The sequence below is a fragment of the Chiloscyllium plagiosum genome, chromosome 11, assembly GCF_004010195.1.
Source record: "Chiloscyllium plagiosum isolate BGI_BamShark_2017 chromosome 11, ASM401019v2, whole genome shotgun sequence".
NCBI classification, from domain to species: Eukaryota; Metazoa; Chordata; class Chondrichthyes; order Orectolobiformes; family Hemiscylliidae; genus Chiloscyllium; species Chiloscyllium plagiosum.
In genome coordinates, this window is record NC_057720.1 from 49,169,922 (window position 1) to 49,186,328 (window position 16,407).

The 16,407-nt window shown below is 40.2% G+C and overlaps 1 protein-coding gene across 1 annotated transcript in view; it reads right to left on the reverse strand.

Moving 5' to 3' along the window:
• hook1 (hook microtubule-tethering protein 1) overlaps positions 1-7,010 on the reverse strand; it is an 86,744-nt gene extending 79,734 nt beyond the window's left edge. Inside the window, exon 1 of the mRNA XM_043699279.1 lies at positions 6,862-7,010. Within this exon, the coding sequence (XP_043555214.1) occupies positions 6,862-6,906 (45 nt within the window). The 5' untranslated portion in view covers positions 6,907-7,010. The remainder of the gene's footprint in view (positions 1-6,861) is intronic.
• Between the last annotated feature and the right edge of the window lie 9,397 nt (positions 7,011-16,407).

Genomic DNA, 16,407 nt, shown 5'->3' on the forward strand with positions numbered 1-16,407 from the left:
CCTGAGATCTTCTTCCCGACCTCTCCGCCCCCACCCCAGTCTGACCTATCACCCTCACCTTGACCTCTTTCCACCTATCACATTTCCAACTCCCCTCCCCCAAGTCCCTCCTCCCTACCTTTTATCTTAGCCTGCTGGACAAACTTTCCTCATTCCTGAAGAAGGGCTTATGCCCGAAACGTCGAATCTCCTGTTCCCTGGATGCTGCCTGACCTGCTGCGCTTTTCCAGCAACACATTTCCAGCTCAACATATTGGCATCAGCTTAGGTGAATGTTAGAAGCACTTAGTTAAAGAAATGAAATGCTGCTCTATCACAACTCCACGTTGACCTGAGTTTTTAAAAATGTTAATTGCAAATCACTTTTTCTATTTCAGCTAAGAGTGGAAAATAATCTTAGGACAACCAGTTATAATGCACTCTCAGGACTTGCTCAGCATTGTATCAGATAAAAACAGGGCCTCAATGTTGACAAAAGAAAAATACTCGAAATGCTAGAAATCTGAAGGAAATGTAATAAATAATGTTCAGAATGCTGAGCACAACAGTTCTGTGGAGAGAGAAACCAAATGAACATTTCAGATTGATGCTTTTATGAAAGGTGAAACAGGATAAACAGGATGGTGGAATGAGTGGACAGATAGATGAATTTTAATGCAGAGAATGTGAAGAGATACATTTTGGGAGGAGAGATAATGTATAAGAAAGAGTTGCAGAGCAGAGACCTAGAGCCATACATTCACTAATTTATGAAGTTGGTAGGACAGGTTGAGGATACAAATGTAAGGAAGTTATAAAACACCAGTTCAGAATCAACTGGAGTAATACCTCCATTTACATGCTTTATATTTCAGGCAAGGTGAAAAGGCATCAGAAAGGGTGCAGAAATAATTTACATGAATGGTTTCTGTGTGACGATACTATGGCTTTAAGAGGTGTATTTTGTCATTTTTTTTAAAAAATGAAGAAAGGTTGAGACAGAGGCACCAGATAGTTCTGCTCAAAGCCATTAAATTAAACAGCTTGTGAGGCCTTGGTTTTTTAAAAAAGTTGGAACAATAGAAACAACCTGAATGGGTGGAGTCAAGGTCCAATAAAACCAGGATTTTTACTTTTAGCTTTCAAGAGTTGCTGTGGTCTTGAAGCTGGATGTAGAAGCTCGTTTTCCTCTTTCTGTTACAGTTAAACACTGGGGTTTGCTTCCCGCAAACAGCCAATGAGGAACTTCAAACCAGCGTCTACAGGAGACTGGCTAGGGTTTCTGGGCGCATTTTATCTACTTTTTGGGTTTATTGCTGAGAAATCAGTGGACTGTGTTCATTGGGTACACATTCTCTTTGAATACTTATAGGTGATTTTCCTCTGCTCTTCGTAATTCCTCTATGCTGCAGTGTGTGGTGGCTCATTGAAATAATGTTCTAATGCAGCTTCGTTTGTGGATGTTGGGATGGTTGCTTCTGTAGTTCAGTATTTGGCCCATATGTATTGTTTTCCTGTAGACGCTCATTTGAAGTTCCCCATTAGCTGTTTGCTGTACTGCGACACCTAGGAATGGCAGTTTGCTGTTGTTTTCCTTCTCTTTAGTGAATTTTATGCCAGTAAGGGTATTGTCGATGGTCTTGAAGGTTTCCTCTAATTTGTTTTATTTATTGATGACAAAGGAGTCAATCACATAGCGGACCTAAAGTTTGGTTTGGATGGTTGGCAGAGCTATTTGTTTGAGTCTCTGCATTACTGCCTCTGCTAAGAACCCTGATATCGGAGATCCCGTGGTTGTTCCGTTGGTTTGTCTATAGGTTTAGTTGTTGAAGGTGAAGTGGATGGTAAGGCATAGGTCCACTAGCTTGACAATATTATCCTTGCTGATTAAGTTTGTGGTATTTGGTGGATGTGTCTTTGGTTCTTCCAATAGTGTAGTCAGTGTTTCCTTGGCCAGGTTAACGTTGATGGATGTGAATAGGGCTGTTAGGTTAATTAGGTTAATTACTATGATTTGATTAAGCATTTTGATAGAGTTACAGTAAAGCCAATTTTTAAAAAAATCTATATTTTAGCTGTAGTATAAGAACAAAGTCAGATGTCACACGACACCAGGTTATAATCCAACAGATTTATTTGACGAAGGAGCAGTGCTCCAAAAGCTTGTGATTTTAAATAAACCTGTTGGACGATAACCTGGTGTTGTGTGACTTCTAATCTTGTCCGCCCCAGTCCAATACCGGCATCTCCACATCATAAAAGTAAAGTGTGATTTGCTTAGTTGGACCAACTGAATTACATCTGGAATGCAATGCCTTACACCTATGTTTAATATAAGAAAAAAAAAAATCAGATCTAGACCATCTTATCTTGAGGAGGCTTGGTCTGGGAATGAGGTACTTCAGTCACACAGATAAACTGGAAACGTCAGGGCTGTTTGTCTAAGAGGTGTGGAAGAATAAGAGGAGATTTGATAAAGTTGTTCAAAATCATGAACGGTCCAAACAGAGTAGAGAAAATTATTCAATTGTCAGAATAGCAAAAAAGATCCAAAGGTGAACTGGGACATGTAGGTGACGCATACTACAGTTTAGCCAGCACATAGTTATCATCTGAAATCCATTGTACGAGACAGTGTGGGGAAGGCAGATTCAATTGTGGCTTTCAAAAGGGAATTGGGTCATTATATGGATAGAAAATATTTGCAGAGTTGTGGGGGAAAGATGAGGGAATAGACTAGCTGAATTTCTTTGCAGAGAACTGGTATGGATACACTGGCTCAAATGGCTCCTCTGCAGAATCATAGATAGTTATAGCACAATGATTCATTCTTTAGTTTTGTATTTAGGTTTTATTCCGCAGAAGTTACGTCTCAATGAAAATCTGAAATGTACATTGATAATTTGCATGAATTTAGGTTAGTTAACATGTGGAAACATTCCAGAGTGCTTAAATTGAGTGTCATTAAAAAAACAATTGGTACCAAGACACAAATTAGAACAGCTGACCAAAAGTTTAATCAGGGAATTATATTTTTAGGAACGTCCTAAAAAACAAGAGTAGTGGTTAAGATGCTAGGACCAATCATTTTTGGATAGTCCTCTCTTCCCAAGGGAAAGTGCCAACTACCCAATAGCTGCTTGACTTTTTCCAACATTGACAGCCCACATCAGAAACTCAGCATTATGAGGACGATGACCAAATATTCCATCCCTCAATGCTACTACACAACATGTCACTGCTCCAATGCATTGAACCACTTCAGTGCCAAACTACTGTCTAAAATTAACTTCACAAAAAACAGTATTTTAGGAATTTATTTATGCAAGTATCACATCATGTCTTAAAAAAAATGGAAAGAAAGTTATCCCTTATGTCCTAATGTGAAATTCATATATCTCCTTTGCTTCACTATGAAGAAACTGACATATTCACTGTAAAACATCAATAAATAAAATATCACAGTTGTGAACTGCATCATTACAATGAGAATCACCTGATGTCATTGACTGAATTGTTGGTGTACCGACTCTTGCACTGGAGTATTACAGTGCTATTGATTCACAAAGATTTTATTAAGGATGGTCCAATTACAAATCTTTACTATGTGAAGCACATCCACAATATTCCCCAACACCCTTCAACCCTCTATTTCCCTTTTTCCTTCAAACTTAAGAGTTCAAACTTAAAACTGTTCTCCAAAAAAAAAACACGACAGTGAACAGGTCATTTCAGCTGTCATATTGCATTTATCTTTTTTTCATTTCTCTAAATAGACCATATCAAATAAATGATCAAAGCAAACTATGAAATCTCTCTGCTCCTTTAGGTCAAAGAATAAATCTTCAATAGCATCAAAATAACATTACAAAATGCATTATTAAACCATGACTTCCATGTCACAAAGTTAGTATCAATTACAGTATAAATATAAACACAGGACAAACATACAATGCTATGCAATCATGTCTACATTAATCCTCAGAACTTTCAAAGTACATCTACAGCCAGATGTTCATTCACAAAAGGAGTCCAACATAGCATTAATAAGTCATTTAACATATATAACTTTAATATTGCTGAAAACATACAAATATATTAATTAGGGACAGAAGGAGATCACTTGGCCCCATAAGTCTGCATTCAACAAGATCATGGTCGATCAATTTGTGACAAAGAAGACATAAGCTGAAGTATTTCAGCTTCACTCAGGACAAATGCAAGAATTTTAACCTGATCACAACCATTTATACTACAGGGAAAAAAAAGGAATGTTGATTAATTGTAAAGTTGACAATGGCATGATGGTTCAGTGGTTAGCATTACTGCCTCACAGCATCAGGGATCTGGATTCAACTCCTGCCTCTGGCAACTGTCTGTGTGGAGTTTGCACATTCTTCTTGTGTCTGTGTGGGTTTCATCAGGGTGCTCCAGTTTCCTCCCCTTATCCAAAGATGTGCAGATTAGGTGGATTGGCAATAATAAATTGCCCATAGTATCCATGGATGTTCAGGTTAAGTGGATAAGCCATGGGAAATGCAGCGTTACAGGGATGAGGTGGGTTTGACTGGGAGGTTCCATGGATGGCCGATGTGGAATCAAGGGGCCAAATTGCCTGCTTCCACACTGGAGGGATTCTATGACTGACCTACGTTTTCCAATATGGAAAACAGTGGAAAACTACAGGTTTGCCAAACCCCTAGGCAATACTAAAAAGGTGTCTTGGACTTTGTGAACATATTCATTTTGTTTGCAGAGAACAAGTGCCTGCATATAAATGCATATTACTTCTAACAAACTCAAATAATTATTTTGAATTGATTGTTAGTTTAGGGCTCATTGCAAGATTGTTCAGCAAATGTTATCTAATACAGAATCACATTTAATAGTAGATTTTACAGCGCCAATGTGATGTCAGATATGCAAGGCTTACATCCTAATGATTTGCTGATTGAAGGAACATGCAGTTTAATTCAGTCATTTATAATAGGCAAGTACAGAATGAACTCAATCAACACACGCATTCACAAAACAAACACCTACTGTTGCATGTGATCCTGTGATTGGACAGCACTGATGCTATCTTCAAACTGAATCTAACTTGATCATCATAATTACTAAATTTACATCTTACACCATATACTGAACATATTAATCTTAACTGAGTGTACAATCATATCTTGACCTTATTGTGGAGCTCACAAGAGAATGAAGTAAATTTCTATTAGAAAAACAAAATACAGGATAAAACTAAACCAGTGGAGAAAGCAAAGTATACACAAAGCTTTGCTTTCATAAGTTGTAATATTGCCCAAGTACCATGGCATAATTGAATGCAAATGTATTCATTATTTTTAATCTGAATTCTATCCAGTGGCCAATATAGAGAAACAAAAAGAAACATACTCTAGATGCTGGAAATTTGAAATAAAAAAAATATGTTGGAAATACTCGGATCAGGCAACATCTACTGCTGCCTCACAGCACCAGGGTCACAGGTTCGATTCCAGCCCTCGGGTGACTGTCTGTGTGGAGTTTGCACATTCTCCCCGTGTCTGCGTGGGTTACCTCCTGGTGCTCCGGTTTCCTCCCACAGTCCCAAGATGTGCAGGTCAGGTGAATTTACCATGCTAAACTGCCAATAGTGTTAGGTGCATTAGTCAGCAGAAAATGGGTCTGGGTGGGTTACTCCTCGGAGGGTCGGTGTGGACTGGTTGGACCGAAGGGCCTGTTTCCATACTGTAGGGAATCTAATCTCATCTAATCTAATGAGACAGAAATAGTTACCATTTCATATCGATTACCTTTTACTTTATTAGAATTGATGAGAGGTCAAAAAACTGAAATGCTTACTCTGTTTCTCTCTCCACAAGTGCTACCTGAATCAATTTTTTTTCCATTTTCAGAAAAATATTACCTATTATAGCACTAAATAAATAGATATTAAGAAATTATCTTTTTGAAAGCTAAATTCTGCCTTGGACAGCAAGAAAATATACTTTCTTGCTGTCCATGCTGTCTTAAAAGCAAGAAAATATACTTTCATCCAATGGATTTAAACAACAATTAAAAACATAACTAATCTGTAATTTGATTCTTGGAATGAGTTAGTATAACATGAAAACTACTTTGCATAGCTGAGCCTTCCTCAGAAGAGTATCCACACATTAAACTTTTAAAGATCTAAAAACATGTTCATAGTTCACAATGCGTGGCAAAATCAGTAATTCTGTGATTTGACTGTTAATAATCTGTTTCATTAATATAAAATATTTTAAAGCATTGATAAATCCTGCTATTGAGCTAGTTTGGGAATTCTCAAAAGGTGATATCAGTGTTAATTCTCATTCATCCGCAGTTAAATTACATCTTCCTGTACAATTGGTGGCCCATGCACTACATTGTCGAGGGGAGCAGTTCAATGCAACTACCTATTTGAAAAATCGTCCCATAATTGTTCTGTTTTAATATATTTTTAATATATTTTAAATATATTTCAAGTAAAATTGTTTCTAAATAAAGATTAAGTGCAGTATACTGTTTCATCAATATTGAGAGTGGAGAAATTGGCTCCAGCTCATTTAAACATGACTTTAAATTTGTACAGTGTTCCCCGTGCAATAAGAGATGTGTAAAACCCGCTCCTGCTGCACTATTTAACTTGAGACTGACAAAACGCAACACAATCTTGACAATTGGGGCATCTTTGAAGTGTTTTCGAGCAATGCAAACGCTGTCGACAATACAGTCGCAGCTGTGCTCGCTGAGGGCCATCATGGCTGTTTGAAAGCCTGACATTACACCTGTACAGGAGGACAGTCCAGGTGAGTCTCTCAGCACTGGACTGGGATACTCACTGCACTTCAAGGAGCACTCACTTACCCAGATTATCAAGCTGTCACACAGGTCCACTTTATTCACTTCCATCAGTCCTCAGTTCATTCGGAAAGAAACACACAAGACAACTTATTTTAACCTTAGTCCTCACTCTTCCGTCTCAGTCAAGGAGAAATCATGCCACAGATCGACAGCCCAATGGCTACAGAAAGCAACGACAGCTGGATAGCGGGATAACCATTGGTTGGCATAGAGTGATTGACATTTGTACTGTCCATTCAGAGCCCGTGAGTTGTTTCAGACCCCCGCTCCCTTAACCTGCAACGAAGCGTCTCTCACATCCTGCCAGGTAAACACTGCCAGAGTTTCAGATAGTGCTGCTTTCAGAGGCGTCCAGTCTGCAAACTGGGGTTAAAACAAAACAAATCACTGTGTAGACATGCAGCGTCAGTATATTTTTACAAATTCCGTTTGTTTTGTATTTATTTCGAAAAGCACGTTTGGCATTTAAGATGCCTTTAAATTTAACAAAATTAAGGTCTTCCACATATTTTTGTTGTAAATGTAACATCGCATAATATTTTAATAGTATATATTACACCGCCATAACAGGTGAAGTTAGGATTATACTCTGCGCTAAGGAGGTTGGCTGATAAAACATTATCTGCTTTTGATTGACTAACCAACCAACCAATCCCTGGAAAGCGTTTGGAAGTAGAGAATGAGCCTATAAATAATTGCAGACAAGAGTATCCTTGTTTTATTGCTATCCTGTCTGACTGGCACTTTTCACTTTGCCCATTGTGTACTCAAGCAGAAGTAGACTGCTTCTCCAACAATTACATTTCAAATGTCTAAAGAGTGCAGATTGCTACCATCCTTGTTTCTAACATTAAATGTTAAAGACATAGCAGGTCAGACAGCAGCAGTGGAGGCAGAAACAAGAGTTAATGGGCGAGATCTCGACATACTCAAACGCTATCCATTTGTCCACAGTTAAAATAAGACCCAAAGTTTCAGGGCAATTACCTTTCACCAGAACTAAAAAGAGATATAGATGTAAAATGTTTTAATCAAGGACATCTCTAATTTTTTACTAAACATTTAAACTATTCAGAAGAGGTTTGTACCCATAAGAAGGAAAAGTTCCACCCCACAAAAGACGTAAGGGACAGCATAAAATTAAAAGAAAAGTTTATAAAATCACAAAGAACAGTACAGATTCTGAAGAGTGGCATCACTAATACCGGTGAGTCCAGTGCTGGCAGCAGCAAGGTAGTGGTGGAGGGGCATCTGCACTGACAGTGCTGGCGCGGCAAGGTAGTGGTGGAGGGGCATCTGCACTGACAGTGCTGGCAGCAGTGAGGCGATGGTGGAGGGGCATCTGCACTGGCAGCAGTGAGGCGATGGTGGAGGGGCATCTGCACTGACAGTGCTGGCGAGGTGCGGCAATGGTAGAGGGGCATCTGCACTGACAGTGCTGGCAGCAGCAAGGTAGAGGTGGAGGGGCATTTGCACTGACAGTGCTGGCAGTGGCGAGGCGATGGTGGAGGGTCATCTGTGCTGACAGGGCTGGCACGGCCAGGCAATGGTGGAGGGGCATCTGCACTGACCGCGCTGGCAGCAGTGACGTGATGGTGGAGGGCAATCTGTACTGATAGTGCTGGCGCGGCAAGGTAGTGTTGGAGGGGCATCTGCACTGACAGCGCTGGCAGTGGCGAGGTGGTGGTGGAGGGGCATCTGCACTGATAGCAGAGTTAGCAAGGTGGGTCCAGTAGCAAGAGATGGTGCCTGAAATGTGGCAACTCTGACCATGGTGGGTCAGAAAAATGGTTGGGCAACAGCGGTTAAAGAATAACGATGGACTCTCTTTTGGTTATATCTTTTTAAATTTTTTTCTATTTTAAAATTATTTTAAGTTATTCAAAGTGGCACCATAGCATTGTGACAGTTGAAGCTTCTCACTGTATTTTCTCTTAAATATAAGTGACAATAAATCAATCATTCAATCAAGATCCCACGGAATGGAACAAATATAAAAACCAATAAAAAGGACCACCATGAGGCAGCACGGTGGCTCGGTGGTGAGTAATGCTGCCTCACAGCGCCAGAGACCCGGGTTCAATTCCCACCTCAGGTGACTGACTGTGTGGAGTTTGCACGTTCTCCCCGTGTCTGCGTGGGTTTCCTCCGGGTGCTCCGGTTTCCTCCCACAGTCCAAAGATGTGCAGGTCAGGTGAATTGGCCATACTAAATTGCCCGTAGTGTTAGGTAAGGGGTAAATGTAGGGGTATGGGTGGGTTGCGCTTCGGCGGGTCGGTGTGGACTTGTTGGGCCGAAGGGCCTGTTTCCACACTGTAATGTAATGTAATGTAATCTAATCTAATCCAAATTGTCAGTGCCGAGTTTGCGCATTCTCCCTGTGTCTGCGTGGGTTTCCTCCCAATGTCCAAAGAAGTGCAGGTCAGGTGAATTGGCCAGGCTAAATTGCTCATAGTGTTATGTGCATTAATCAGAGGGAAATGGGTCTGGGTGGGTTACTCTTCGGACGGTCGGTGTGGATTTGTTGCGCTGAACAGCCTGTTTCCACACTGTAGAGAATCTAATCTAATCTAAATCCATTCAGACGACTGTGAGCAGATCTGGGCACCCACCTTTGGAAGCATGTTTTGACCCTGGAGGGAGGTTTACAAGGATGATTGCTGGACTTCAGGGTTTAATTTATGAGGAGAGATTAGACAAATTAGGTCTTTATTCTCTCGAATTTAGAACATTAAGGAGTGGTATAATCAAAGTCTTCAGGATATTAATAGGGAAAGACAGGGTAGATAAAGATAAACCATTTTCACTGGTTGAAGGTTCAAGAATCAGGGGATATCCTTTAAGAATTAGGACCAGGCCATTCAGGAGAGATATTAGACAGCACTTCAACATGCAGAGTCATGCAGGTTTGGAAATCCCACTCTCAAATGGGGATCAATGCAAATTCAATTGGTAAATATAAATCTGATATAGACAAACTTATTCAACTAGAGTATCAAAGGGATATGGGCCCAAGGCAAGCATATAGTTAAGCCACAGATCAGTCATGACCTTACTGAATGGCAGAGCTGACTTGAAGGGCTGAGAAGCCTACTCCTGTTCCTATATTCCTATGTTCCTAAATGAAAATAATAAAAAAAGTTGGAAGTGGTCAACAAGTCAGTCAACATCTATGGAGAGAAAATAAATTAACATTTTAGATCAATAGTGGGAATTAAAGTAACTCTGTAGATGGAGCGTAACCAGTAGGGGTGTCATATTTGGACTTCCAGAAGTCATTCGATAAGGTATTGCATAAAAATTAATTCATAAGATAAAAGCCCATGCTGTTGAAGGTAGGACATTGGCATGGATAGAGAATTAGCTAATGGACAGGAAACAGCAAGTGGGGGATAAGGGTTTATTTTCCAGATTGATGACCTGTAACAGATGGGCTTCCACAGCGATCAGTGCTGGGACTGCAACTGTTTACAATAAATATTAGTGACTTGGAGGAAGGTAGTGAATGTACTGGTGCCAAATTTGCAAATGACACAAAAATAAGTGTAAAGGCAAGTTGCTACAAGGATACTAACAGTTTACACAGAGATATTGATAGGTTAAGGAAGTGGGAAAAATGTTGCCATTTGGATTGAAATGTAGGAAAACATTAAGTTGTTTATTTTGGAAGGAATTTTAAAAGAACAAAATATTATTTAAATGGAGAAAAAAACTGCAGAAAGCTGCAAGACAAAGGGCCTTGGAGGTACTTTTGCATGAAACAACAAAAGCTAGCACACAGGTGCAGCAGGTAATCAGGAACGGTAATGAAGCGTTGGCCCTTATTTAAAGGAGTTAGAATTTAAGGATAGGGAAGTCTTACTGTCAGATGTACTGCAAACTGTACAATGTGTCGACGAGACCACATCTGGAGTACTGTGGATTGTTTTGGTCCCCTTACTTAAGGAAACGTATTATTTCATTGGATGCAGTTCAGAAAAGGCTGACAAGGAGGATCACTGGTGTGGAGGGATTGTCTTATGAACAAAGGTTGAACAGATTGGGATTGCACTTACTGAAGTTTAGCAGAATGAGAAGTGAACTCTTTGAAATAAAGAGGATTATCAACGGGCTTGACACAGTAAATGCTGAGAGGATGTTTTCCCTCATGGGAGAGTCTAGGGACCAGAGTGCATAGTCTCAGAATTAAAATGCACCAATTTCAGACTGAACTGAGGAGGAACTTCTTCTCTCGGGGTTTGTGTGTCTTTGAAACTTCTTGTCAGAGACAGCTGTAGGGCAGAGTCCTAGTGTATTTTTAAGGCTGAGATAGATATATTCTTGATCACCAGGGGAAGCAAGGATTATAGGAAGTGGCCAGGAATGTGAATGTGAGGAGTATTGTTGGATCAGTCATGTTCCTATTGAATGGCAGAGCAGGCCTGAGGGGCCAAACAGCCTCTCCTATTTCAAGTGGTCTGATGTTAAATGAGAAGAAGAAATGGTTAGATTCTCTCTTGTTGGAAATTGACATTGGTCTGGCACCTATATGACAAAACTGTTACTTGCCACTTATCAAATGAAGCTTCTATGTTGTCCAGCTCTTGCTGCATGTGAGCATAGACATTAATATGTAAACCCCAGAACTTCTTTCAAGTAACATTCCCGAGATAACTTAAGGTTTTATAAAAAAAAGCGACAGCTCAGCTCAGACAATGCATTAAAGTGCGGTTAGAGTCTGTATGTATTCTAATCTTGAGTCAGACTAGTTCTATTTCCAAAGCAGAAATTTATAAAATGTCACATGGATTATAAAAAATAATGACTGCCTATAGAATGTATCTGCAAATATAATTCTGCAAATGCAAATTCACCCTCTCAATTGACATGTGTGGGAGAGAGACAGTGTGTGTGTATGTGTGTGTGTAGGAGAGAGGGAGAGAGTGTGAGTGTGTATGTGCATGCGGGCTTAATAGTGTGTGCTTGAATGTGATAGAGTATACGCCTGTGAGAGGGTGTGTGCATGGGTGTGATTGTGGGGTGTGTGTGTGCATGAGAGAGAGCGTGTGTATGAAAGAGTGTCAGCATTTGTGTGAATTTGTAAGAGTGTTTGCCTGTGTGTGTGAGAGTGTATAGTGTAGTGGGGTCACCTATAGTGTGACATGAACCCACAGTCACGGTTGAGGCCATCCTCATGAGTACCAAACTTGGCTATCAGACTCTGCTGGCCACTCTAGTTGTTGTGTATCCCGAAGTCTGCCTTTTAGGACGGTCACCCGAAGATCCAAGGCCGAATGTCCCAGACCGCTGACATGTTCCCCGGGTGGGAGGGACCATCACTGTCTGGCAACTTTTGCACGGTATCCATTCATCCACTGTCATTGCGTCTGCTTGGTCTCACCAATGTAGCATGCCTCAGGGCAAGTGCAAAACTAAACAGTGCTCACAGTACCATATTGAAAGATTATACAATACTCACCATACCGAGTTCGGTGATCACACAGAGCTCATTGTACCGAGTTCACAGATGCTACAATACACATGGTACCAAGTTCAGTTACTGCACAGTGCTCACTGTACCAAATTCCGGATCACGCAATGCACATAGTACTGAGTTCAGAGATCACTCACTGCTCACTGTAGTGAGTTCAGAGATCATTGTGTTCAAGTTACTGAGTCCAGAGAATGTAAAACTCACAATACCAAGTTTAAAAAACATACAGTGTTCATAGTATCAGTTTCAGAGAATGAACAGTTCCTCACAGTGCCAAATTTAAAGAGCACAGCACTCAAATTACTGATTTCAGAGAAAATATACTGCCAACCTCAAATAGGAGGTAGTGAGGGAGTGAGGGATTTCAACACAAAGAACTTTACAATTGAATTTTTGCTGGATAGGTGAATGAATACAGGAATGATATGTGAAAAGAACATCTTGAGAGTTTGGATACATGCAGCAGATTTCCAAGTTCATCAAGGTTGTAAGACAGAAATCTGACTAAAACATTGGAACCCACTAGAACCTCTTACACCTCAAAGCCTATCCACCATTGACAAGACATAAATCAGGTGCATAATGGAATACTCTCCGCTTGCTTGAATTAGTGCATTTAAGAAGTTTGATATCATCAACGACAAAGCAGCCTACTTGATTTTCACTCCATCCATCAACTGAAACATTGATTCCCTCCACCGACAATGTGCACTGTATAGCAGTAACTTACCCCATTCTCATTCAGGAACATTCTAAGCAATCAGTATTTAGAGTCATAGAGATGTACAGCATGGAAACAGAGCCTTCGGTCCAACCCGTCCATGCCGACCAGATATCCCAACCCAATCTAGTCCCACCTGCCAGCACCCGGCACATATCCCTCCAAACCCTAATCATTTACCCATCCAAATGCCTCTTAAATGTTGCAATTGTACCAGCCTCCACCACTTCCTCTGGCAGCTCATTCCTTACACATACCACCCTCTGTGTGAAAAAGTTGCCCCTTAGGTGTCTTTTATATTTTTCCCCTCTCACCCTAAACCTATGGCCTCTAGTTCTGGACTCCCCGACCCCAGGGAAAAGACTTTGCCTATTTATCCTATACATGCCCCTCATAATTTTGTAAACCTCGATAAGGTCACCCCTCAGCCTCCGACGCTCCAGGGAAAAACAGCCCCAGCCTGTTCAGCCTCTTCCTATAGCTCAAATCCTCCAACCCTAGCAACATCTTGTAAATCTTTTCTGAACCCTTTCAAGTTTCACAACATCATTCCGATAGGAAGGAGTCCAGAATTGCACACAATATTCCAAGTGGCCTAAACAATGTCCTGTACAGCCGCAACATGACTTCCCAACTCCTGTACTCAATACTCTTGACCAATAAAAGAAAGCATACCAAACACCTTCTTCACTATCCTATCTACCTGCAACTCCACTTTCAAGGAACTGTAAACCTGCACTCCAAGGTCTCTTTGTTCAGCAACACTCCCTCGGACCTTACCATTAAATGTATAAGTCCTGCTAAGATTTGCTTTCCCAAAATGCAGCACCTCGCATTTATCTCAATTAAACTCCATCTGCCACTTCTCAACCCATTGGCCCATCTGATCAAGATCCTGTTGTAATCTGAGGTAACCCTCTTCGCTGTCCACTACACCTCCAATTTTGGTGTCATCTATAAACTTACTAACTGTACTTCTTATGCTCGCATCCAAAGCATTTATGTAAATGAGAAAAAATAGAGGACCCAGCACCGATCCTTGTGGCAATCCACTGGTCACAGGCCTCCAGTCTGAAAAACAACCCTCCACCACCACCCTCTGTCTTCTACCTTTGAGCCAGTTCTATATCCAAATGGCTAGTTTTCCCTGTATTCCATGAGATCTAAACTTGCTAATCAGACTCCCATGGGGTACCTTGTCGAACGCCTTACTGAAGTCCATATAGATCACTTCTACTGATCTGCTCTCATCAATCGTCTTTGTTACTTCTTCAAAAGACTCAATCAAGTTTGTGAGACATGATTTCCCATGCACAAAGCCATGTCGACTATCCCTAATCAGTCCTTGCCTTTCCACATACATGTACAGCCTGTCCCTCAGGATTCCCTCGAACAACTTGCCCACCACCGAGGTCAGGATCACTGGTCTATAGTTCCCTGGCTTGTCCTTACCACCCATCTTAAACAGTGGCACCACGTTTGCCAACCTCCAGTCTTCCGGCACCTCACCTGTAACTATCGATGATACAAATATCTTAGCAAGAGGTCCAGCAATCACTTCTCTAGCTTCCCACAGAGTTCTCGGGTACACCTGATCAGGTCCTGGGGATTTATCCACCTTTACCTATTTCAAGACATCCAGCACTTCCTCCTCTGTAATCTGGACATTTTGCAGTAAGTAGTGTTGTTACAAACTAGTTGATAACTAGTTGCCAGGGAAAGAGTTACCATGATATTCAGTACCATAAAAGAACTTTTATTAATGTTGAAGCTGTTGTGCATGTTCCTCCCAGATCAATAAAATTTACCTACAATGGTTACCATACAAAATCATATTATAATGAAACATTCATTTGCTTCATTTAAATAACAAATATAGTAAATAACAAATATTAAACAAATTAAAATATTTTTTCCCAGAAAAATGTAAAAAAAAGCTAAACAGCACTCTATAATGTTGAACATTACAGAACTTAAGAGTTAAAAAATGTAATCTTCACGAAAGAAACAAAGTTTCAAATTTTGTAAAATACACCTTAAAATTAAGTGCACTGGAATTCATATGATGATTCTGATTTGTTTAAATGGTGTAAAACTTGTTTTGTACCACTAGGTGTCATCAATTATTAAATTCTGCACCGAAAAACATTTTCTGCAGGGTTGAGGATATATTTTATATGCCTTTCTAGAAAATTAAGAAAATTCATAACTTAGCATGTTGACTTTCAACAAAGGCTATTACAGCCCATGACCTTACCTAGATATTACCAGTCTCTCCATACTTAAGACCAAAGTACGAAGACCTAAAAATCAAGGGTGAAGTTCCAGTGCAGTATTGTGGGAGGGGTGCATTATTGGGTGAGATGTTAAAAAAAACACCTTTGTGCCCTCTCAGGGTGGATCTGAAAGATTCCATGGTACTATTTTGATGTACAATAGGAGAGTTTTCCTGATGTCCTAATTAATATTAATCCTTCAGTTGACATTACATACATCACAGTACTTTTGTGGGAGTTGCTGTGACCAAATTGCCTACTACAGTTTCTATATTACAAACTGAGTACATTTCAAAAGTACTTCACTGGCTGCATAGAACTTTCAGACATTCAGCAATTGTCAAAGGTGCAATCAAAATGCATGTCTTCTTTCCATATTGTAAAGTGCCTGGTTACTTTAGAGGAGTTCAACATCAAGATGTCACTACCATCCCTGAAAAACTATGCTGTCAAGCAATGGCTGATTGCATGGTGGTTTCGAAGTTAGTTTGTCAACAACACTTGTAGCTGCAGGTATCAATTGAATAAACACAGGCATGTGTTACTGGCACTGGTGTTATGGAAAATTTGGGACCAAGATTCAATTATAACCACAGGTGGCTTAAAAAAAGAACTATGGAACTATGTCAGTTTGATTCCAATGCTCACACAGTTCAATAACATATCTCACATCAGTAGCATATGTGGAGTAACACTACTGAAGCTGATTCACTCTCCAGAGATGCTGACAAATTTGCTGTCAATTTCCAGCATTTTGCTTCCATCCATTCTAGCAATTTCATATTTACCAAGTAGGAAAGAATTTTATCCATGCCAGTGATCTCTAGTAGTTTTCCCATTACTGATGGAACACCAATAGTTAGCAGACTATCCTTCTATTTTATTTTAACATGGGTGTCATTTTGGTATTTTCCAGTCCTCTGTAATCACTTATGGAGAAGATTACAGTGAGACCTTCTTCAATTTCACCCTAATTTCTACCAGCAACCCAAAATGCAGTGTAGCTGGATTAGTGACTTTTAATTACCCCTTATCCCACCTATTTAGTACCTACTTTCTTATTTGCAAATAACTTATTC